This window comes from Sceloporus undulatus, chromosome 5 (genome assembly GCF_019175285.1).
Source record: "Sceloporus undulatus isolate JIND9_A2432 ecotype Alabama chromosome 5, SceUnd_v1.1, whole genome shotgun sequence".
Taxonomy (NCBI): Eukaryota; Metazoa; Chordata; class Lepidosauria; order Squamata; family Phrynosomatidae; genus Sceloporus; species Sceloporus undulatus.
The window spans coordinates 86933340-86958523 of NC_056526.1; the positions used below are offsets into that span (position 1 = coordinate 86933340).

Genomic DNA, 25184 nt, shown 5'->3' on the forward strand with positions numbered 1-25184 from the left:
AACGGGATAAAGAAATAATGAATAAATAAAGAAATAGTAACAGAACCAGAGCCTAAAGGCACTTCCGTTTCTTATATAGTAAAGCTGCTTTTCATAGTTTTCCTAGTTAACAGCAAAAATCAATGGCCATTCCAATATGCTTCTGAAAATATTGCATGGTCTTTGGATTGCTGAAAAAAGTTGTCAACGTTTAAAAAATAGTGTTCAACAATAATAACTCTGTAGAGAGTGTGTGTGTGTATTATTGTTACTTATTGTTACCAAGTTAAAAGTTAAATTGAAAGGAAATATATATATATATTCTCCCTAAACATTCTGATTTCCTTTCAAAGTAACTTTTTCACAAAAAAACCTTGACCATTACAAATGTCCCTGTGACCTTTCAGCAAAGAAAAGTCTCTGCTGGCTACTAGATTGTCATCAACACAAAATGCCCCATATAATGAATGAATGTTTTATGAGCTGTGGGGCAACATTAGCATTACAATGAGGGATTGTTTGGGAACAAGCTGTATTACTGTTGCTGAGGAGATAAAAGAAAGTCTCTCAAGGGTAAATTTTAAAAAGAAAGAAAGAAAAAGAATGATCCATGGGGGTTATATTAAACCTTTTTAAAATGTTGACACTTAGGGGAAAAAATGCTTTCTTATTCAAGTGACCTTTTTCTGCTAATTGTTTTTAATGAAGTGAGTAGGTAGTTTGGAAATTAAAAATACTAAGTGCAATTCAGGCAAGCTCTTTACAGTTCACTATATATTTAATTCCCAACCTGCAGCATTAAAAATAAAAAGCTGGTTTATGTATAATGCTTACTTATCAGAAGGGGATAACCCCATAAAATACTTGAACATATTTAGACCTGCACCTGGCAATCATTAACTATTTCCTAGGAAGAAAAAAAATAGACCTTAAATCAAAATTAGAAAACCCTGCTGCAACCGTAAGAAATATGAAAGAATCACGTTTGGAGATCTCAAAATAATAATAATAATAAGATTATTAAAATGATTTTAGCAGTCAGTAAGGTTCAATTATACAAAGAGGCTTTGAATTCATAAGAATTTCACTGGGATGCGGAGATGTTTCTATAACCACATCTTATCTCATTACATCCCTATTACATATGAAGTCTGGATTTAATAAAAATTAAGTCAGGTAGGAAAAGTTGCTATCTGGTCTACAAACCCATACATCCCACAGACGTTGGCCATACTGGCTGAGAAAATATAGAGGTTTGTAGTCCAAAATGTAACTTCTTAGTGCTCTGAGGCAAAGTGACTCAAGAGAAGAGACACTAAACCTCTAGTGAAAGACAAAATCTGGAAGTTTTGCTTTTTTCACCATATTCAAACTTTGTGAATTTGGGTAAGTTTTGATTTATTTTATTTTATATTTTTAAAACAAAACTAACTGAAATGAAATTCCCGCCTCCATCCCAAGGGCTTCATGGATTTGTGATCCTTGCCACAGCAGCAAACCTTGGACCTGCTCATTCTGAAATAATGGTGTAGAATATTTATTTAACAGGCACCACTTAGATAATGCACAGAAACCTCCCTCAGCATCTAAACTGGCAGTCTAGAGGTGAACCCAGGGGTAGGCAGACAACACAATCTCCATGTGAGCAAAACATTGCTTAGACTGAAAAGCCAGGCACCATTCAGCAAATATCTGCGCAAGTCCAGCTGAAACAATGGCAGAATCTTGCATTGTATGACTCTAATATTCTAAGCCAGCAGTGGGGAATATGTGACTCTTCCTCCAGGTGCTGTTAGACTGCAGCCTCTACTACGCACAGCCAACCTGCAAGGATAAGGAATGATATCAACTGTAGCCCTATATATGGAGGGCCTCCCATTTCCAATCTCTGATCTAAGCACTATCAGAGCAGCCTCTTTTGTGCAGTAGTCTGAATATGTGTGAGGATATATGACTACCCATTTCACTTCAACTTCCATATGCTTTGAAAGCCCAGGTTCGTTATGCTATATATTGACAGGCTCCAACCTATGACTGGACCCCTTTCACATGACACAATTACGGGACTATGATTCAACTGTAACTGCCATGGCTGCATCCTATGACATCCTGGGTTTTATCCATTGATGCTATGAATGCTGACATTTGTCCCATTGGGCACCTCCAGTCAACATTAAAGAGAAAAGACGACACATATATAGGGCTTCTCCTTATCACTGGGATCCCTGATTGGCCACGAGTTCCTAACAGCACAAAAGAGCTGTAAGATAGTGACCAAAGAGCATACTGGTGTCAGTAATAAAGCTAACAGAGAGGCTAGCAGAATCAGTGTCCTCACCCTTTCACGCACTCAGTTAGTACATGAGGGTTCATTGCCTAGAAGTAGGGGGAATGAATTCAGGAGAATGATCTCATGTCATCCTGCAGTGAGTGCTACCTGGTCATTTTCCACACACAAACACAAACACAAACCTCCAGCCACTAAACAGCTGTACAAACTGGTACAGGTCCTGAGAACTGCAGGGGGAAGGGGAACTTCATGCTTTGAAAGCATAATCATAGAATCATAGAATCATAAATATTTTACAGTGTGTAAGGCCATCCAGTCCAACTTCCACCATGTGGGAAGACACAATCAAAGCTCTCCTGACAGATAGCCATCCAACCTATGTTTAAAAACCTCCAAAGGAGGAGACTCCACCACACTCCCAGGCAGAGTATTCCACTGTTGAACAGCTCCCTTACCATCAGAAAAGCTCTTCCTGATGCTTAGGTGGCATCGACTCAGCCTGGCATCCTTCCGAGATTGCTAAAATGAGTACCCAATGAGCTTACACACTGTAAATGGCTTAGGGAGAACTTAAGTGCACTGATAAGCGGTATAGAAATCTACTTGCTATTGCTATCTCTTTTCTTATAGTTTGAATCTGTTGCCCCATGTTCACTTGGCTTTTAAGCCACGATTGCACTGAGAAAGAAGTAGCTTTAGTGGCATTCACTGCATAATGACACATCCAACCCATAGCTTATCTCTCCCGAACCTTCCCTTTTCACTGACAGAGAAAACCCATGAATGACCTAGTAATTGTGCAAGTCCCCAGGTGTGAAATGTTGCTGCCAGGGTAGCTGTGCAGTTGCCAGTCGCGTGGTATCAGTCTCCCCTACTCCCTCTTGTCTCCCCTTCCCCTCAGTATTCGCAATAATCCTCATTACCTTTATTTATTTATTTTCTCTTTCTTTTCTTTTTGCTTTTCAAGACTTCACTCGCTCCAACAATTGCAAAAAAATAAAGTGAAATAAACAAAACTCTAAAGACATGCTGGGTAGGACATGTAGCAGGGAGGCAGGGTTAAGGTAGAGAGAGCGATGGAAGCAGCAGTCCCAGTCATGCAATTGAGAAGGGTGCATTGATGGCTGCCTTGAAAGCTTAAAAAATACTAGTTTGACTGCTGCAAGAATGGGGCTTGTGCAGAAGAGGCCCTAGTCTCTAGAGCAACAGAAAACAAGCCTGCTCCATCCACAATATGACATCTCTTCAAATATTTAACCATGGCTTTCATATCACCTCTTAACCTTCTGTCCCCCAGGCCAAACATACTCAACTTCTAAGCCTGTATTTGATGCTTTACTATCTACCACTGACACTATAACCCTTTCACTGTTATACTTTATAATGAAACACATTGTTCTTACAAACCCTTCAGAAAAAATAGTTTGGAACAACTAGCTGGAACCTCAGTTGTATGTTACCATCACAGTAGATTTGTTTTAGCTGCATTTAGGGAGCATAACCCCATGCTAACTTTTCACAAAGCCTGCATACAAGGTGTACATCAGCCCACAATCTCTCTTTCAATCCAGAATAACATTGTGTGAATAAGAGTAGGCTCATCACATTTCTGCTAAAAGAAAAAAAAATCAAAATTAGACAATGGAAAAGGCTAGGGATTTGGATTATACTATACGCTTGGGAAGTTATTACAGTACACAATGAATTTGTTAAGACTAAAAGTTCTTTTCACCATATGGATTACAGACTCTTAAAAAAACATGCAGATTTACAGAATTTTCATTTTACAGAGACCACTTGCCACTTTGCATTCCAGAAAACACTGAACATATTTCCTTCAGTGAGCCTTTCACAGAACTGTTAAAAGCATCTTATTTAAACTGTTAAAAGATGCTCCTTTTCCTTCTAGAAAATGCAGGGGAAATTGCTCACAGACTGACATTTTCATGAAGAAAACTCAAATCACCTTCAGGAGAAATCTTTGAACACCACTTATAGCTCTGCTAAATTTATGGAGCTGTTAAGAGGAAAATCAGCTCATAGAAGAAAGCTCCCTTTTCTAATGTTTAGGAAATGCTAAGACTTTATTTTACTTAGGGGCTCGACAGACCACCCCGAAAGGGCGGGATGGAGCTGCCTGTTTTTGCTCCTCAGGGAGCCTGCAGCAACCAAACCACATGGGCTCCCTCCACTGCAGACCCCCCTCCCCACACTGAAAGTGGGTTCTTTTCTGCAGTGCGCAGCCACCGCCATGAGTGTACCATTGGCGCATAGATGACACAAGTGCATTGCTGCAATGTGCGGATGCTGCGCAACACTTGCATCATCATGGCGGCCCCCGTATGGATGTGGGAGGTTGCCATGATGACACAGCCGCCACATACTCAGGTTCGGGAATGTGAGGATGCTGTGCGGTCTTGAACCCTAGAATAGGCACCAGGATGGTGCTTCTTGCGTGTTTGTACCAAGCTTCATTGCCTGCCCATTCCTTTAATTCATTGCCTCTCTATCTTTCATTTCTTGCTCACCTTCTTTGGATAAGTATAAAAGAGCAGTAACCCCTCACTGAGAAAGAAAGACACAAACACTACAACTTAAGTTCTTACTTTATCATTGTACTGAAGCTCTTTTGTTTTTAATGTTTTCTGTGCTTTAAATTTTCAGATATTCAGTTCCATGTGTTACAGCTGTCATTCCATCCATACTGCAGCTTATGCTATTTCAAATCTGTATGGGGCAGTTTTGTAAAACTTACTCATATTGCCTTTATATCTGATCATCTCCTCCAGCTAATGCTGCTGTATTTCAGAAGCCTTTGATTACATATGGATGGAGTATCTTCTGCCAAATAAACTATTAGCTTTTTGTTTTTGAAGGTATGGTTTTCTTCCCATGACATCTTAGAGCATGAATGAGCAGATAAGTGTCATCCTCTAAAATAATCCTTTATTAAAATTGTCGCATCTCACAGATGTATCATTGGGCTTTTCAACATCACAGCTATACATACTTAGACTACATATCTGCTTTAAAACACAATAAACAACCAAACCCCTCTTTTTGGGGGAGAGGGAACACTGGCATAACTGAGGGTGCTAGTGAATTTCATGTCTGCAGAAGGACCAGAAAACTATCCAAATATAATTTGACTATCAGACACGAACCACTTAAAACACATGTCTATACTGGTTCCGAATGCCACCACTATACAAATATAGCTTACAGGAGCACATACAGTTTGCTCTCCACATTTGTGGCTTTCACATTTGCAGATTTGATTACTCCCAGATTTAACTGATATATTCTTTCTAGGAACCTCTAGGTCCTCCAGTGTGACTCTGTTGGGTGCTGACAAAAGAGTTATGCTGAAAGAAAGACCTAGAGATTCTTCCAGCATGATTCTACAGTCAAGCTCCAGCTGATGTTAACCTGAGAGTAGTGTTGGAGGACCTAAAGAGGTGTTTTCTCAGGCAAAAAAAAATGGTATTTTATTTGCAATTTTCCCACTTTCACAGGGGTCCTGTATCCCTAAGCCCCCAAAATGTGGAGGGCTCATTGTATACTCATTTCCAGATGATTCCTAAAGTGGCAGTGGACAGCTGATACTGGACAAAATATCAAATATTGACAAATGGATACTTGGAATTAAAACTCAATGACCTCAGAAAAACACATGTAGACTAGTGGTTAGAGTGTAGCCCTGGAACCTGGGAAAGCTAGCGTCTAGTCACCCACTGAACCATGAAACTCACTTAGGTTAAATTACCTTGAGTTAAAAGGGTATCGTTGTAGCTTAACAACTAGTAATATAGATTCATACTGAAAGTAAAGGCATAACAAAACCCTAAGCAACTTCATTAATACGTCTCCTCAGTATCCATTAAATGGCAAATAGCAGAGCTAGGAAAAGTTTGTTTATTTGTTTACCAAACCTCCCCTGAATTAACATAATAACTAGCCAGAACAGGTGGACTTCGGAAATGTAGTCCCCAAAAGTAACTTTTCCAAGCTCTGGAAAATGAACCAAGCAAGAGAGGGTTATGTGCCCAGACCTGATTTCTTTAAACCATGCTTAATAATTGTAATAATAGTACAAAATAGATGTAACTTAAATATTACATCTAAAACCATACAATAACCTGACAGGGAGGGTGTATATTGGCAAGGATGACTTTTTCCATGCATCTTTCCCTATATTTCACACTGTTAGAAATGCCTTGCTCCAGATTCTTCCCCTCCCTAGAATAAAATCCAATAGAGGCAAGAGCAGGGCATTGGGCATAGTTGGTTTGTAATTTGAGAATTAGTTTGCCCGAGAGGCCCTAAAGGTCACCACATTACTAAATAATGATTAAATTTAACACAGCACAATCCTAAATGCTACAGATTAGAAAACTACATTTTTCTTCTAAATTTGAACCTTAATTTCTACTAGAAGTATGTTTAGGATTGCAAACTCAATTTAAAATTAAAACTCTTTTTTATTTTCTTGTGTCTTGTATTTCTGAATCTTGTGTTGTTTTGTTTTCCTCTTTTAGGAATGCTATTCTTTCAGTTAACCACACCAGAATCCTATACATGTTTACCCACTATGTTCAATAATCATAGGTAAGTGACATTTCCTTTTCCTCGTGGGTCATGTCTTATTTAGATTGTATGAGGGCAGAGAGCTGTGAAATTAATAAAGTCTAAGCCTCTCTTGAGAGTCTTTGTTGCTGAAGAGTGGGGTATAAATACTTTAAACAAATAAATGTGTATAGAATTGTAGTGTTACCTTCTTTTGGTTATAAATCAGCTTAATACTTTTGTTTCAAGAGAGCAGTGATTAATATTTGCTATAAATTAACATCATTGCCATATTTAGCCCATACTTTTCTTTATGTGCATAGCTTCTAAAGAGTCAACTATGATTTCAATTTTAAGCAAAGGATAATAAAACAAGCAAGACAGCTTCTACACAGTTGGATGACTGTAGCAACAGGAGAGCAAACAACGGTAATTAAAAATGGGGGGAACTGAATGCACTGATTGACAGAAAGGCTTATCCCATTGATTCCTTTGGTGTTTCTTTTTCATCCCACTTATTACCTTTGAGTTTCTTTCCTTTATAAGCTTAGTGACTCAATGACTCACACAGTCATTCCACTTAAGAAGTAGTTTGGAGTGTCAGCCACATGGGTTGTTACATGCATTTGGCAGTTTGTGCTTGTCTGAATCTTATAATTCTTTACAGACCCTGGAAAATACATCTGTAAAAAGATATGTAGATTGCCTAGTCTAACACATTATTCTCAGAGAAACCCAGCAATTGCCAAAAGAGCCTCTTACAGAAAAACTGACAGTCAGAATGACACACAGGATCTTCAGCCTAAGTTGGAACACAGCCAAGATGCTGTCAGAGACCTTCCAGAAAGAGAATGCTTCTAGGGCTAACACTGAGCTACACACTAAGCAGTTAAGTGGGTAGATGACAAAAAATCAACAGCAGGCTTTGGAGTCTATTCAGGGTACACAACAATATGAACCAAAGGAGCCAAGACAGAGAGTTCATTTGCATCCTTTATAGTGCAGGGACATGAAGAATACTCATTACATCCTCAATAAAAAAAGGATACCCCAGCACTCCAGAAACCCTGCCCTAGAACGAGAACAGTCTCAAGGTTCTTTGCAATTCAGGAATTCATTTGAAAAAAAATCAGTGGTGTCAGGGTGGGTGTCACCCAGTTTAGATTTCCAGAGGGGCTACTGGGGTGTATGGAGGCAAAGCCAACGAAGCAGTGAGAAGAGATGGAACAGAAGATGGGGCTTCTCATTCATTCTTCCCCAATGCCTTGGATCCTTTGGCCAAAAGAGCCATGGTAGCAGGGAAGCCAGAATCAGCACACCCCTTCTTCTGCAGTCTCCCAGAAGCTCATTCCAGGTCTGGAGTGGCTGCTCACCAGAATGGAAGGCACTGCACCACCCAACCAGAAGCTGCTGACACAGGAGTGGGGGGATGCCATAGCCTCCTGATGGCCTGTTTCAGGTCTGGCATGGCTGCTCAACCAGCAGCTACACCACACATAGAAAGGAAGGCAACACCCCACCACCAGCAGCTGCTGATGGGGGTGGTAGTGCTGAAACCTACAAACAGCCCATTACTGGTCTGGCAAAGTGGATAGGTGAATGAGAAAGGTAGGCAATACATTTATTGCTGGACCAGAAACTACACCACTAGGGTGACGAGGGTTGGTGTCACCTGGTGTGGAAGGGGGTGTGTGAACTTGCCAGATTGCCCCTCAGCTGCCATGTGGGACTTCTGAAGACATCACCCTTCCCCACCCGGCCTGTACTTCTGCCATACTCAAAAAGCAGCTGCACCTCTCCAAAGGCCTTCCAAGTCAAGCATGGTAGCTACCACCACGCTGGACTCAGAAGGCAGCCTCTTCAATGGAGGTACCACCTCACCAGGTGACACCCCCTCTGGGGCAATCCACACACCCCATACTCCCCTAGAGATGCCACTGCCAATCCTACCAGGTGTGCCATTATTCCAGCAGTCTACCATCACCCAGTGGGGTATCCCCCCCCAGTGACATGGGAAAAAATCCATTTGTGCAAGAATACAAGTAATTGTTCTGCAGAGAGATGATTTGGGGGCAAGATACACTGTCTCATGCACATTTTTAAAACTGGAAAACACTTGTGTCTTTTTGCTCAAACAAATTTAATTGAATGAAATTTGAAAGTATTCTGACAAGAAAATACTGAAAAACTGTATTCTCACAGAAGAGGGAGAAAATCGCTGACATGATCCATTCTTGCCTTCACAAAACATATAAGCTTATATGTCCACTCCTCTCATAGTGCTATGCACAATCTCCAAATCACAACTGCCTGGATAAGAATGCTGCTGCCTGCTTCCCAAAATCATACACAGTTTATAATCACTCCTCATTTGTACCAGTATACTAGTGCCTACCAGATACATTCAACTGGTTTCCAGTTCAGACTAAACAGTGACATGAAATAAGCTGCTGAACACAAAATTAGACCCGAGGTTCACCTTGTCCAAACTGATACTATTCAGACAATTTCTGGTTTGCCATATTTAAAAATTAACTTATGAAAAGTGATGCAACTTCAGATCCTTTATTCATTGATTTTAGAACTGCTGCTTCCTCAACATTCATAGAAGGCATATTTAACACTTCACAGTCAAAATAAATGCTCCTGAAACATTCAGATTTCATACACGGATTGCATTTCAAGTTAATTTTTTAAAAAGCGTACAAACAATATGTATGTTGTCCCATGTCCTTCCACATCAAGACACTCTTCAGTTTTATTTATACCCCTAGCATGCAAGCCAAGGAGAGGTAAGGTTTTTGAATAGTACTTATTGCTCTGTGCTCTTTGAAGGCTTGCAAAAACAAGAGGGCATATACATGGATTCATTCTGGCAGAGCGGGGCAATGAGAAGGAGCTAGTTTTAAACACCAATCTCAACATAAACATCCCAAAAAAGCGAAAAAGAAATTGTCTGAACACACGCAGAAGTATCAAAAAACAACTTCCACCTGACCTAGCAGAGCACTCTTATATAATTTTTTTCTATAACAGGGCAGCTAGTATTTAAGAGGGGAGACTTACTGTGGATAAGCAACAATACTTTCCTGGGAAGCCACTGTAAACATGGCTTAATAGTATAACAGCCTTGTGGAAAATAGATACGCCATTTGCACAAAATGGTGTGTTCCACCCATAAGAAGTTCATCATATTAGTAGCAGCTCTGCTGTCCATGTGAAAAATGGCTATGAACATTTTCTGACGGCATTTTCATTATACATGCAGTGAGAACTCATAACGAGCACATTCCGGCTAAAAGTACACTTAGATTTCCAAAAGTCAAGGAACATTGCACATTTTAATCTAAATAATCAAGCCTGTTTCATAAACATTGCTAAGATGGGACCCAAAACAAACCCGAGAATTCTAATGCTAGAACTGCAAGCAAGGCAGCTTAGGATGATGAAGACATAATTGTATTTATTGCTTAGTTACTGGTTTGAGTGGATAGAAGACAATGTTCTGCAATAACATTTGCCTTGGAATGTTTATCTGCTTTCTTACCATTGAATGTTAAGAACACCCTGGCCTGAGGCTGCGAAGATCCTTTTACACTCCAAGAGCAAATAAACACCCCAATCAACACTTGGAGACTTAGAAATGTCATTATCTTCGGATGCGAAACTTAATATCCAAGATATGAATCCTAAACAAAATGAGAAAGAGAGAGGTTATTGCTGGTTTTACCCATTTGGCCAGATACAATGTTGTCATTATTACAGCGGCAGAGTTGTAAAACCCACTAAAAGGTATGGTTTTCACCCTTATTTTCTAAAATATGAAAAAAAGACTGGCAGGGCCAGCAGGAAAAGGAGATTGCAAGGGAAATGTTGACTGAGGAAGGCCTGGAGTAAGGATTAGGCTCAGTTTATTTCAATAAGGATGATTCCCACCTGCTGGAAAAATAATTATGTTAAATGTCAAGGCAGAGCAAAGCAAGGACAAGAGATAAGGTTTCATGAATGAAAACGTCTTGATATTTTTAGATCTCTGTCTTTACTGTACTCTTTCTAAAATGTAGAAGGGTTGGCTTCAAGTAACCACTGGGAATGGACTGAGACATTAAGCCCATTTCTGCAGACTTTTTCCTTTCCTTATTTCCAAGTCTATTCTGTGACACTATTTTGTGTGCATATTTAGTATTCCTGATCACATGCCTTTTATTTCATAGAATAAATAACTGTCCCAGAAATACATTAATTTAAAACTACATATTGTATCTAGTTCTATGTATAGTCTGGGAGATGGCAAAATAGAGTAAATCCATTTATTTTATTTCTTTATTTTAAAACGAAACTTAGGTAGAGTACATTTTTCGCATATCCCTAGTACCCATAAGAATCGCTCTGAGCTGTGTATAAAACTACAAACACTAATATGCTATAAGGCAAAGTACCTTAAACCAGCAGTAGTTAGAGGAGAAGGGAAAAAATGAAGGCGCTGTCCCCCAAATATGAATGTTGCCCCCCTAATAAAGTTCATATAGTTATATCATTGCAGTAACTTAAATATTAAGTTGAGTCTTTAGGAATATAATGTAGGCATCCCAAGAAAAGGGGCAGGTAATGTTATCAAGGGAAGGCAAACACAGCAAATATAGGAATTCTAGATGTGAATGATTTTCAGTATCTCATTCTCTGGGTACCAAAGTTGTGTACCAAGACAGCCACAGGGTTTCCATCTCTTTATGTCCATACAAAAGGCTGGAGACAACATGAGAAAATTCTTGGTATGCATGCCACCTTTTGCAAATACATGGGAGGAGATGATTGTGTGTGTCACGAAACTGACACTGAATGCACTCACTCCTATGAAGTCAACATTAAGATGTGTCATTGACAGAAACGGTGACACTGTTCTGCCCTCTCAGTTGTTGTACAGCATGATCATCATGCAATAGAGGGATATTTTTACACTGGTTTTGTCTCTAGTAGAATCTGAAGTTTGTTGTGGCATCAGTAACATGATCTCTACTTGCACAGCTTAGCTAAAGATTGAGTCGCGAGTCTATAGAAGTAACTATATTTCCTTACCAATGAAGACTGAACAGTGGAACCATTCATCAGAGACAACTAACAAATATAAAAGGTATCAGTGCACAAGACATGGTTGCAAGAACCAAAAAGAATACAAGAAGTGAGTAAAACTACTGTGAACCCTTGGTATTCATTGAGGTCTGGTTTCAAGATCTCCTGTGGATACTAAAATCTGTGGATGCTCAAATCCCATTGAATACAATGGCACAGGAAAATTGCGTCTCTTATACAAAATGGCAAAAATCAAGGTTTGCTATTTAGAATGTATACTTTTTAAAAATATATTTTCAAGCCATGGATGCTTGAGTCTGTCGATAAAGAATCTGTGGCTATGGAGGGATGCCTGTAGCATATTTATTGATCCACATTTGAGGTTCTGATCAATATTAATTCAATGAAAACTGTGAATGAGTTTTATGGATTTACCTGAATGCATGCACTCACTGGTACAATTGTTACATGACACCATTAATCCAGAAAGGAAACAATACATGGTACAGATTATTATGTACATTTAATCCTTTTAAAAATAGCCCTCTTTCTTCCTGTAAAAAGTAAGAACCAATAGAGCAGGAATGGACATGTGCAGACAGGTACTTCTCACACTAAGCTTCACACTTTCATTTTCTAGTAGCTGAAATTTGAAGCCACAAGTAACTTCCAGATGTGACAACTTCTCTTTGGAGCATTCAGATGTGATGCTCCACTCTTAAACGGGACCTGCATCTATCTGAGCAGGCACCCCTAGAATTGGACTGTATAAGTGCCACAAGGTTCAAACCATTTGCTACACAATAATAGGTCTTCTTCCCAGCTAAACACCAGCATCTATCATTTCACATGAAAGAGCTGGGAACACCCACCAACTACTCTTAAAACTGTGGCTACTGCACTTCCCAGCATGGTGTAGAGAGTCAGAATGGTGTAGTGATTTGAATGTTGGACAAGGAGCCTGGAAGATCAGGGCTTGAATCCCTTCTTGGCCATGGAAACCCACTTTGGTGACCTTGGACAACTCACACTCTCTCAGCCTCAAAGGAAGGCAACAGCAAACCTCTTATGAAGAAATAGTGACAAGAAAATCCTATGAAAGCATTGCTTTAAGTCAAAACTGTTGTGGAAGCACATAACAATAACAGCAGAGAGGTGTCTGCACGTTAATAGCTTTTTGTCCTCATATTATGGACAACCTCCACAATAGACTCAGCAATGTTCTACAGGAGAAAACGGGGAAGATATTTCTCTTTCCCTTTCTCTCTGCCTGTGTTGACTCAGATCCCCAAAGGGAGCTCACACCTCCTCAACAAGAACCGGTTCTAACAAATATTTCTGTGCAAGGTAGCCAACAACGGCATCTGTCCAACTCCTGACCACCAGTTCTTGCAGATTATAGTAACATTCTGCAAAAAGAAACAAGAGGGGGCTGAGGTGAGACATCCCATCATCCCCGGGCTATTTTCACTCCAAGCAACAGGCTGCAGCACTGACCTGAAGAAATTATTCCTCCTGTCAACAGAGCCCCTTTTGGGAATACACTGACATGTCATTTCAAGTCCGTTAAATTGGGATTTCTCTATTATATTGCATCCATGTGCACACAATCGCCCTATTATGTTATACATTATAGACTCGGATAATGCAAAGCATCATCTGAGGGAGAGTAAAACTAGTTTCCAACTTTAGCTCCACCAGGTATCATTCAAACCCAGAAAAATCTTGCATTTCTGATTTGGTCCTTTTTTTTCTCAGAGGAAGGGTTAATTCAATTCAAACCCACCCCAGTGCTGCTAGCTTACTACCTCTCCATTAGCCAATCCAATATCCTCCTCCATAATCCTTTTTGCGAGGCAAGAAATGCTGTTAAGTCCCCACAAGATTGCTTTGTGAGACCTAAACAAATGGCCAAACATGCCGAAACTGTGCATTTCAGAGACGAAATAGGATTAGTATGCCACAGTTGTAGAACGCATGCTTTCCAATGCGAAGGGGAGGGGACCGGTGGCATTATGCAATGCACGCTTCAATTAGATTGGGAGAGAAAGAGTCACAAGGAAGGAAAAAATACCTTCTCTTTTTCCAGCGTCTCCTAATTTAATCTCTGATGAGTATTTTGGAATACAGCAGACAACAAGTGCAAGCCAATTTTACTCTCTCTCTCTCTCTCTATATATATATATATATGCATTTTAATGCTTCGCACCACTTTCAGATTTGCATTGTTCTTCTGCAGCCACAATTCCCTACAGAGCAGTTTGGTCCTTTTAAACAAGAAGCATGTCAGTAACATGATGCGCACCTGAACTGATGTTTCTTTGGAATAAATATGAAGGCATGCACTTACTTTTGAAAAAGCTTTACTAGATGCAATGGAATTTACTCCAAAGTTAACATGCCCAAGACCCAGCAGCCAGCGACACTATGATATTACGAAAGGCATTATGCGTTATGTAAATTGGAGCCAGTGTGGTTTGAGCACTGGATGGTGTAGTGGTTTGAACACTGGATAATGACTCTGTGGAGATCAGGGTTCAAGTCCAGGCTCAGCCAGGTAAACTTTGGGCAAGTCACACTCTCTCAGCCTCAGAGGGAGGTGAGGGCAAACCCCCTTATTAGGAACCTGCAAGACTCACTTTAGGGTTGCCACAAGTCAGAAATGAATTGAAGGCACACAACAACAAACAGGGATACAATATTGGAAACAGTATCATTTCATCAGATGGGAAAAGATACTGTTTCCAATATTGTATCCCTGTTTGTTGCTGCCCTGTGCCTTCCATTCATTTCTGACTTGTGGCAACCCTAAAGAATAGATTGTTTCAATTCAAACAAGCACCATTTTCAAGTTTGCAGTATGCCTCCAAGTAACCTGTTGACTGATGGCGACCCCAGGAATTTCACAGGGTTTTGCTTAGGCAAGGGATAGCCACAGAGGTGGTTTTTGCCAGTCCCTTCCTCTAAGAGACAGCCCACAGCGCCAGGAGTTCCTTCTCGGTCTCCCATCCAAGTACCAACCAGGGCTGACCCTGCTTAGCTCTCAAGATGGGTCCAGAATCTGGGTGCCTTTAGGGCAGGCAATCCAAGGCATAACTTAAAGCGTTCCCCTCTCAAACTAAAACCGTTTAAAGGTGCCACAACAAACTCCCATTCCCAGAATTCCAGCGTATGGAGCCAGGGGCAGTTGAAGTGGGATCAAACCAGATTAGTGCCACAGCGTAGATGGGAATCCCTCACACTCTTTGACCTCCTCCAAACAAAAGAAACCTCAGTGGGAAAGTTAAAGAAAAGAAGTAACTTGGTGAGGAGCAGATGAGGAGAGGGGGGGAGAGAAAAGAACAGGTGGAAATGCTTTTTCTCTTGGCTAAGATCCTTTCTGAAGTACCTTAATTTAATAAAATTCAATAAAATTATTTAATAAAAGTAAATAAATTATTTAATAAAATTCAATAAAATTATTTAATAAAGTTAAACAAAATATTTAATAAAATTCAATAAAATTATTTAATAAAGTTAAATAAAATATGAAATTAAAATTAATAAATTAATAAATAAAATTATTAAATTAATAATTTAATGTAATAATTTAATTTAATTTAACAATTTTATTTTACATCTTCACTTAATAATTTTATAATTAAAATTTAATAACTTGATTACAGACAGGTTTTTTTAACCTAGTAAAAAACTCTTACGTTGGGCAAGTCACACTCTCTCAGCCTCAGGGGCAGCTCCTCTGAGCAAATCTGGAAAGAATAGGGTTGCCCTAAATGGGAAAGGACTTGAAGGCAGACAACACACAACTTGACACTGAACACACACACACACACACTTACCCAGCCTTCAGTGACCCTCCAGTGGGCTCCAAGGGGGATCCTTTTAGGACAAGAAAGGAAAATCCAACGTTGGTGGCGATCAGACTCCTAGAATGGCTTTGCCAACAAAGTCCTCCAAGAGGGCTCCCTTCGCGATCAAGGCGTCTCAAAAGCAGCACGAGGGTCTCTAAGCAGGACTGCGAAGTCTCGAGCTGGGAGCTCCGCTGTGAGTGAATGAGTGACTATAGAAGCCGCGCCGCCCAGAGAAAGGCTCATTAGCGAAGCAGAGCAGAGCTGGGCGGCTCCTAAAGGAACGCACAGGCCCCGCCCCTTGAGGAAGGCAGGGGGAGGGGGAGGGGCCTAGGAGCAGGTAAAGGGCCCCGCCCAGGCAAGTCCTGCTCCTCAAGACCCCCCCCACACACACACACACACACTCTGCACAGAGAAGCCAGGGGGCTTCTGCAGCCTCATAATAAACCAAGGAGTTTTTTTGGCATCCATGCAATAATCCAAGGAGGGTTTTTTTCCATCCCATAATAATAAACCAGGGAATCCCTGCCTCCATACAAGGGAGTTTTTGCAACCACACAATAATCCAAGGAGGTTTTTTTTATGTTGCATCCACATAATAAACCAGGGAATTCCTGTCTCCATACAAAGGAATTTCTGCATCCACATAATAATCCAAGGAGGGTTTGTAGTTGTTTTTTTGCATCCATGCAATAATCCAAGAAGGTATTTTTTGCATCCACACAATAAACCAGGGAATTTCTACATCCCTATAATAAACCAAGGAATTTCTGAATCCACCCAATAATCCAGGAGTTTTTGCATCTACACAATAAACCAGGGAATTTCTGCATCCATACAAAGGAACATCTGCACCCCACACAATCATCCAAGGAGTTTCTGCATCCACAGAACAAACCAGGGAGTTTCTGCAGCCACACTACCTCCACACAGGGGAATTACTACGTCCTCACAATAATCCAGAGGGTTTCTGCATCCACACAATAATCCAAGCAGTTTCTGCATCCACATTACATTCACACACAAGAGCGTTACTGCACCCACACAATAATCCAAGGAGTTTTTACATTCACATAACAAACCAAAGAGTTTCTCCATCCATATTACACCCCCCCCCCCAAGGGAGTTACTACATCCACACAATAATCCAGGGGGGTTCTGCATCCACACTGCATCTGCACAAGGGTGTTTCTGCATCCATACAATAATCCAGGGAGTTTCCGCATCCACCTTGCAGAAGCAGTCCAGGTTGACACTGCTTTAACTGCCATGGCTGAATGCTATGGAATTCAGGACACTGCAGTGGGACATTTAGCTGTCTCTGTAAGAATCCTCTGATACCACAAGAAACTACAAATCCCAGGATTCCATAGCATTGAGACATGGCTATTAAAATAGTGTCAACCTGAATTATTCAACCTGGAAGGGCTTGCCTCACCGGAGTGTATTCAGATATAAATGCCAAGGTGGTTACCCAGCATGCTGTGATGATTTAAGTGTTAGACTAGAACTCCAGAAGAGCAAGACTTGATCCCTGCTTGGCCACGAAAACCCAGCCTCAGAGGATGGCAAAGGCAACCCCCCACTGAAGAAACTGGCCAAGAAAACCCTCAATAGGTTTGTATAAATCAGGAATAATCTGAAGGCACACAACAAGTGCCACTGTGTCAAACAGCTCTCTTCCTGCTTGCCTCCCCAAAAGGGTGTGCAAGGTCACAACCCTATCTTATAGATATTTACTGAGCATCACACCCAACCAAATCCAATAAGGTATGTGTGCTTTTATCAACCTTAAGGCAAACCCAGCATGGACTTTTCATAGCAAGTTTTTTCAGAGAGAGGTTACCACTCTCTGAGGCTCAGAGAGTGTGACTTGCCCAAGATCACCCAGTGAGTTTTACTTGGCTGAGCCAGGTATTTGCCTTCTGTTGGTGTGTGGTGACCCCAAGAATTTGTCATAGGTTTTTCCATAGGCAAGAGGTGGCTTTGCCAGTCCCTTCCTCTGAGATACAACCTATAGCACTTGGTATTTGTTGGCAGTCTCCCATCTGTTAACCAGGGCTGACCTCTTAGCTTCCAAGATGAAGTGGGATCTGGCACCTTTAGGGTATTTAGGCCCTAATCCCATTCACATGGGAGTAGCCATTCTTTACCAAAGTGTTGAAACCCTAGTGGTGTAGTGGTTTGAGTGTTAGTCTAGGGCTCTAACAGACTCAGGTTCAAATCCCCGCTCAGCTACAGAAATCCACTGACAAATCACACTTTCTCCACCTCAGCTGAAGGCATTTGCAAACCCCTCTGAAGCAAGCTTACCCAAAAAACCCATGATAGTTTAACCTAAGTCAAATAGGCCTTGGAGGCACACAACAGCAAGCCCTCTTCAGCTCAAACGGTGTTGTTACAATCTAAGGAAAGCTTGCAGCCTGACCCACTGCAAGGTTATATAGAAGTTCCTATGTAAGGGACTTCTATGTAAGTCCCTTATTTACAGATGGAAAGATGGAAGGAGGAACTGAGTCTTACTGATCTCAAAGAGATGTACTTTTGAGCAGGCAGGCATGAGGCTAAAGTTGCAAACCTGCCCTTAGGAAGTTAAGTCCCAATGGAAGAGAGTGGGGTTGTTATCGTTTTCTGTGTAACAGCCCACCGATGAAGAAGTGTAGGCTTCATCAGAGCTGTCTGCAGCATCTTGAAGCCAGACAGATCCATTTTAGTGAGACGCCAAACCCCCCATTGTTGTCAACTGAAAAAAAACAAGGAAATCATTTCCAAAGACAGGATTTCTCTCCATGCCTGCCCTCATCCCCATATTATTTCAAGGCTAATCCTTTGTGTCATGATTTCCAAATACATGTCAATTTTAGCTTCCAGCAGCGGCAAGCGAGTCTTTGAAAGCAGAACTTCAGAGTAATTGAGATCAGCCATGGAGCATTCATAATATTTTAAGCGGTACAGCCCCCTCCTGCAAGTTCTCAAGCTCCTTTGCTCTCACTGGCACATGGCTCCAGTCCAATTCACATCTCCCAGCGACTGATTCCTTTGGCCAGATGCCCATGTTCCAAACAGTTGTAAAGGGTTACATCTGAACAAGGGTTCAGGACCAGAACCTGCTGCTGTGAATTCTAGGATTCTATCTTGGAAAAAGAAAATGAATGAATGATGCCAAGCATGTGCAGAGTATTTTCTGCTGATTTCTACGAAACCATCCATAAACACCAAATCAAGATTTCAGGGTCATGTTACAGGCTCAAAGTCATGCTTCCAAGGTGACATGAACTGCAGCACCCAGCCATACTTTCAAAAGCTCTGAATGTTCAGTGTTTCTCTAGCCTCTCCTACAAATCATTCTGATAACATCCAGGGGTTACTCACACTATTATAAACCAGTTTGCAAACTTGTTTAAAAGGGGGTCACTCACAGCCATTTTTCTTGTCCTGAATTCAAGGGGGGGGGCACAAATCCCTCATAACCCAGTTTTTCCAAGATTTAGGTTTTCCCTTGTTTCTTTTCCAAAACACCAGGTTTTACCAGGGTGCCGCCAATGGGAACTTGCTCCAGGTACCATTGAGGCCATCCAGGAGGGAGGGGATAATGTGCAGGGGAAGATCATGCCCACTACTTTGCTTTCTCCCTGCCAGCCAAGAGCCATTGTTTTTCCCTCTCGGCATTCAATTGCAGGAGTAAAAAGAGCAGCTTCAGAAATGCAGTGGATTCAGACTTGCTGCACTTTGGAAAGTGGTCTCTTTAAAGCACAGCCTGGCCGTTTCTCTCTTCTGCCAGTGATTTAGTCCCTTTATCTGCACTGATGTCTGATTCCCAGAGCTCACCAAAGCCAGGGAGAGGGTTCTCCTGAGAACATTATTAGACAGTGTATTTAAAAAAAAAAAACAACTAAAATTTGATAGGTTATGGACATATTTGCAATTGCATGGACACCGTAGACTGTGCCTTTAAATACTCATGCCATCAATATGACAAAGGTCAGCATGATTTGCTTGACATTTTTAAAAAACTGTATCAGTGGGACTATGACATAGATGTGCATCATTTGATTTACAGTATTTTTTTTAAAAAATGAGAACGATCAAAATGCAGCTCCATTTTAAATTAATACAAATGGTAATGTGAACTTCATCAGGGTTAAATTGCCACACCGAGATTCAGTCGGGGTAAACATAGTGGGAACTGATTCCACATTGAATACTGAATCTCCCTGGAACTACTCATCACAAAAACGTTAGTGTGAATGAACCCCCAGTCAGCTATAGCCCTTTCATTGAAGAATCACCTTTTATATCATGCAGAAGGGTAAGGGCAAGGCTGAGGAACATGTTGCCATCTGGACTACAACTCCCATAATCCTTCACCATTGTGTGTGTTGGCTGAAGTTGACAACAAGATCTGCAGGAACACATCCTTCCTCAAACTAGAGTTCATGTCTTGTTTTGTACTAATACAGTGTTTGGATAGGGCAGTTAGTAAATAAGGCAGTTAGTACATAAGATGCATGATTAATTTGAGCAATGGCGATCTAGAGAGGTCATAAAACTGGTTCAGGTCCTGAAACCACAGGCTCCTTTATCACATAATATTTGGAGCATATCTAATTTTGCCCCTTCATGTGCAATCTTGTTAAATATGAAATGAGTGCGGAAACGAAGCCATGAAAATAAATGAGGCATGTTCGGCCAAAACCTTGGAGTCCAGATTTCTTTCTTGAAAATGGAAACACTAGATGTGGGCATGGAAGTAGTGCTGAGTGTCATTATTGCTGTCCTTAGCTACACTGTGGCTAATTATAAGTGTATGTGTGTGTCTCTCTTGTGTGTTGTGTACCTTCAATTCATTTCCATCTTACAGTAACCATTATGTGAAGCTATCATGGAGTTTTCTTGCCAAGAGAAGGTTTGCCATCGCCTTCCTCTGAGGCTGAGAGAATATGACTTCCCCAGAGTTACCCAATGAGATTCTATGACCAAGTGGTGACACAAACTGTGGCCTCACCTGTGCTCATTTACTTTGGTGTAAGAACCATTTTGTTTAGTAGGTTATATGTCTAAATAAACAGTTCAAAGTGCTGTACAATTATCAAGGCAAGCATATGTGTAATAGTCCTTTTAAAAGCACTCAAACTGCACATTATTTTACCAAGTAGCAAAATGAATGAACTCTGCACGTGGTCAGAGGCAAATACATCCTTGATTGATCCCTCCATCCAAGTATGGGGAAAGGTATTGGAAAGAGGTGCTGGAGGTCAACTCTGGGGAGGCCTAGCTCAGCTTAAAGTTAGTAGGAAAAGAGAAGGGGAGATGCAGTAATCACTATCAGCCTCTGGAGTTCTAATAATAATAACAATAACAACAACAACAATAATAATAATCCTGCCTCTTCCAGAGGATCGAGGCGGGTAACAGCAGAAATCAAATACAATTTATATAAACAAGTTATCAAAATATTCCCTCAATCCCCCAGCCCTCCAACCCTTCCCCTCCTCAATTAAAATAAATTAAACTACAAATTAAAACAGAATGATAGTATAAGACATTTTAAAATAACAGTGGGAGAGGGTAATTTTTTGAGCGGGTGGTAATCCTACTCTAGTAGGAGATCAGTCTGGTTATATCTGTGGTTACACTGAAACTTTAAATCAGAAATCTAGTTCATAGCACAATTATGACAGCTGTCTTCCTCTCAAGAGTAAAATGTCTATTTTGGTTTACCAATGAAGTGTTAACATTACTTAAGTATGCTAGGGAAGATGCCTTCCCATCTTCCCAAAGCTTGATTCATTTTGCTACAGTACTTTAGTTTGTCCCTTTATCATTGCCTGCCTTAACAGTATGGGACAAATTACTTATTCATGAAAAAGAAAATTTGAGAAAAATTAAACCTTGTGTGTGTGTTTCTCTTCTTCTTCTTCTTCTTCACTGTTACCAAGATAGTATTATAGAGTGAAGCCTTACTAGCACCACTCCAATTAAAGGCCATAACAAGAATGTGTTTTTATTTTCTCACCTTAAAAAGAATTCTCTATATCTCATACTTCTGGCCGTGTTGATCCATTCAGATGAACAGCAAGTGTGCCGTACTTTACAGCCCAGTAGATGTCACTGCACAGTGAAACGAGGGTTGCTATAACATAAATCTGTGGTTGTAGAGCCGGTCAAATGTACATAAAATCTGGTTTTTGTTTTAAAGTGCCTTTTTTTTTTAGATCATAATGGTCATTTATTTTAAAGTGCCTTTTTTATCTGTTTAACACTTTATTTAAGTTTGCACGGAATGAAGTAGCATCATGCAAGAGGAAAGAATAAGATTCTTTAAGCGTTTCTTATCAACCTGAGACTCTTTGGCAATAAAACATCATTAACATCAATAGTCCCTCAGTCATTTCCCAACATTATTCTATGCCAATGATAAAACCATGGCCTGTTACAGACAGCCCAAATAAAGCTGCTTCGAGTCACAGTGGAGGTATGGTGTTTCAATGATGCATGCATCCTAAGACTCCAGAAGCCACACCAAAGCCACGCTCAAGTCCTTAGGGCTGGAGCGTGGCTTTGGTGTGACTTCTGGACTCTTAGGATGCATGCATCATTGAAACACCATACCTCCACTGTGACTTGAAGCAGCTTTATTTTAGCTGTCTGTAACAGTATGTAAAAGAAAGAAAACCAGCCATGCAATATAGGCAGGGCTCACGGGGTTAGAGGACCAGGGCTCTGATCAGCAAGGATGTTGTCATCCTGCCAGCTCAGACTTCCCTGCTTCTTTGGAGCTTAGCCTATCCCTGTTGTAAAGCAAAGTATTTGGATGTGGCTTAGGTTTGGATTTACAATTAGGCCCCATTGGCTTTACAAAGGAGCTGCTAGAACCGTACTTTGAGAAAATATTTTCCTCTAATGGCGGTAAAAGACTACCACATAACGCTATGTTGTGTTGTGATATTTTGAGTAAGAAAAAAACAAAGGTGCCAGTTTGACTATTCAGATTTGTCCCCCTTACACACACCAATCACCCATATTTTACTCTTACCTCTCCCCAGTGTAAATCATCCGTATATTAACACAAAACCACCCAGCTGCTGTTTGGTTTTCCTGCCATGGGTTTTATTGCAGTAGGCAAAAGGATGGATTTCTAATAAATGCAAATAGATAAACTACCTCTGCCCATTTACTTTGGTGTAAGAACCATTTTGCTTAGTAGAGCATATGTCTAAATAAACAGCCCCAAGTGTTGTACCATTATCCAAGATAAGCAAATGTGGAATAATCCTTCTAAAAGGATTTTGTCATTTAAAAAATATATATATTTGGAACTACTTTCCAGAAATCTAAGAGCTGTCTCAAGCATCTGTCTGCTTCAATAAACTTCTCTCTATATATGTATCGAGTCTTTTCTTTTGCTATCTCCCAACTGCTCCTTCCTGTGGAATGGGGGTCAGGGAAGAAAAATTAGCTTTTTCTGGAAGCTGATAAAGATTTATAATACCAGCATATCAAGTTTGTTGCACCAAAAACAATAAAGCCCATCACGCCTTAAATGCTAATAACTGGCCCCTATTTGACTGGGTACCTTGTTATGTCACATTTTGCCCTTATTTGTTCAGAGCGTTTATGTATTCCCTCTCGGGGAACCAGGACCTCCAAGGCAGTGGAATTCCAAATTCCAAGTCCCATATCAGCCAAACAGCCCAGAAAGATTCTATGATCATTAGTACTGAATGCTGCCGAAAGATCCAACAGAACCAACAGGGATTTAGTACATTTATATACTCTATATACTCATGTATACATCTAGAAATTTAGGTTAAAAAAATTACCCCAAAAACCTGAGTTGACCTATCCACAGGTCAATATAAGTACTGTCTCTTCACTTTTATTTTTTTAAAAAAGGAATGATCCCCGATGAAAGGCAAGAATATAATCTGTCCTGGAAGCACCAACCCACCCACCCCCTGCATCCATCCAAACTTTAGTGTCAGCACATAAAATTATATCTGCTGGAATTTTGTAAGAACTTTGGTATTGTTTTCTTTTGCTTCATCCTTTAGATTGTTTGCTATATGCCCCTATGTTTTACCCTCGACTTATCCATGGGTCTTATCAAAATCCATAATTTTGGCCCCAAAACTTTCCCTCGATTTATACATGAAGTCAACTTATAGTTGAATATATACAGTAGGTTTCATCATAGATCAGCCTCCAAAGCAACCAATGCTATTTCTGTTCCATAATCAGCCCTGAATCCAGACTGGAATAGATGCAGGTAGTTCATTTTATTGAAGAAAGCCTGGGGTTGTGCTTTCTTGAATGACACTGATTCCATTCCTTTCTTATGGGTCTATTTCATTGGTTTCAATACTTCTTATACAGGCAGCTCTGTACAAAACAAAAGAAAAACAAAACTAATATCTCTGCAATTTATGTTCCCCCCCCCCCAAAAAAAAATAAACAGCAAAACCGAACCCGAGTTACACTACTGGGTAACTTTAAATCTCGGAGAAGGAAACTGTGAGACTCCATTCACTAGTTAAACATCAAAAGGCATTATAAGGCTTGTTTTTCCACACACAAAAATTGGGCTGCATTTTTTGCTTTACATTTCATGTTCCTACAAGAACTGGAAAATTAGTTTTTAAAAATGAAAGTTAGAAATCAAGGCTATCTAATAGCAAGATGAGAATCTGAGTGAAATCCAGACAACTAGGTAGCATATTAACTTAACTAGGACTGAAAAAAAATATGACTTGAACCCCCCCGTTCCCCCCCCCCCAGAAACATGCACAGATGATTTTTCTATGAAATGTCATGAAATGCTGTTGTTGTGTGCCTTCAATTCATTTCTGACTTAAGGCAAACCTATCATGGGGTTTTCTTAGGAAGATTTGTCCAGAGGGTGTTTGGCTTTGCCCTATGGGCCTGAGAGTGTGCAACTTACCCAAGGTCACCCAGTGGGTTTCCATGGGCAAGCAGGGATTTGAACCCTGGTCTCCAGAGCCATAGTCCAGTGCTCAAACCACTACACCACACTGTCTCTCTCATGAAATTTTACCTATTTATAAATATGATTTATACTGATAGTTCTTTTAAAGTAGAGATTGAAATGAACCAAAACTTCCTCTACAGTTATCATATATTTCCATAAAAAGTTATTTCCAATGTCTTCCTATTATTTTACATTACTGAATGTAGTTTGCCTTTAGCCATAACATTATACACACATGCACACACACACATACTATATATATGTATGTGTGTTCAGTCCTAGCTCCATTAATATAGAAATTCTGTTGTTTTCATAGGGAGCCACTTGTGACCTGTTGGGTATTAAATCATGCCTTAGGTCCCAAACACACAGCAGAAATAATCCAGTTTAAGACTGCTTTAACTGTCCTTTGGCTCAGTGCTAGGGAATCCTGGGATTGTAG

At 40.4% G+C, this 25184-nt stretch overlaps 1 protein-coding gene across 1 annotated transcript in view; it reads right to left on the reverse strand.

Annotated features, from left to right (window-relative positions):
- The window catches only part of LOC121932215 (semaphorin-3C), a 155302-nt gene extending 139341 nt beyond the window's left edge, over positions 1-15961 (reverse strand). The window contains exons 1-2 of the mRNA XM_042470701.1: positions 15745-15961; positions 10383-10524 (exon numbers count right to left, since the gene is read on the reverse strand). Coding sequence (XP_042326635.1) covers positions 10383-10485 — 103 coding nt within the window. The 5' untranslated portion in view covers positions 10486-10524; positions 15745-15961. The remainder of the gene's footprint in view (positions 1-10382; positions 10525-15744) is intronic.
- Between the last annotated feature and the right edge of the window lie 9223 nt (positions 15962-25184).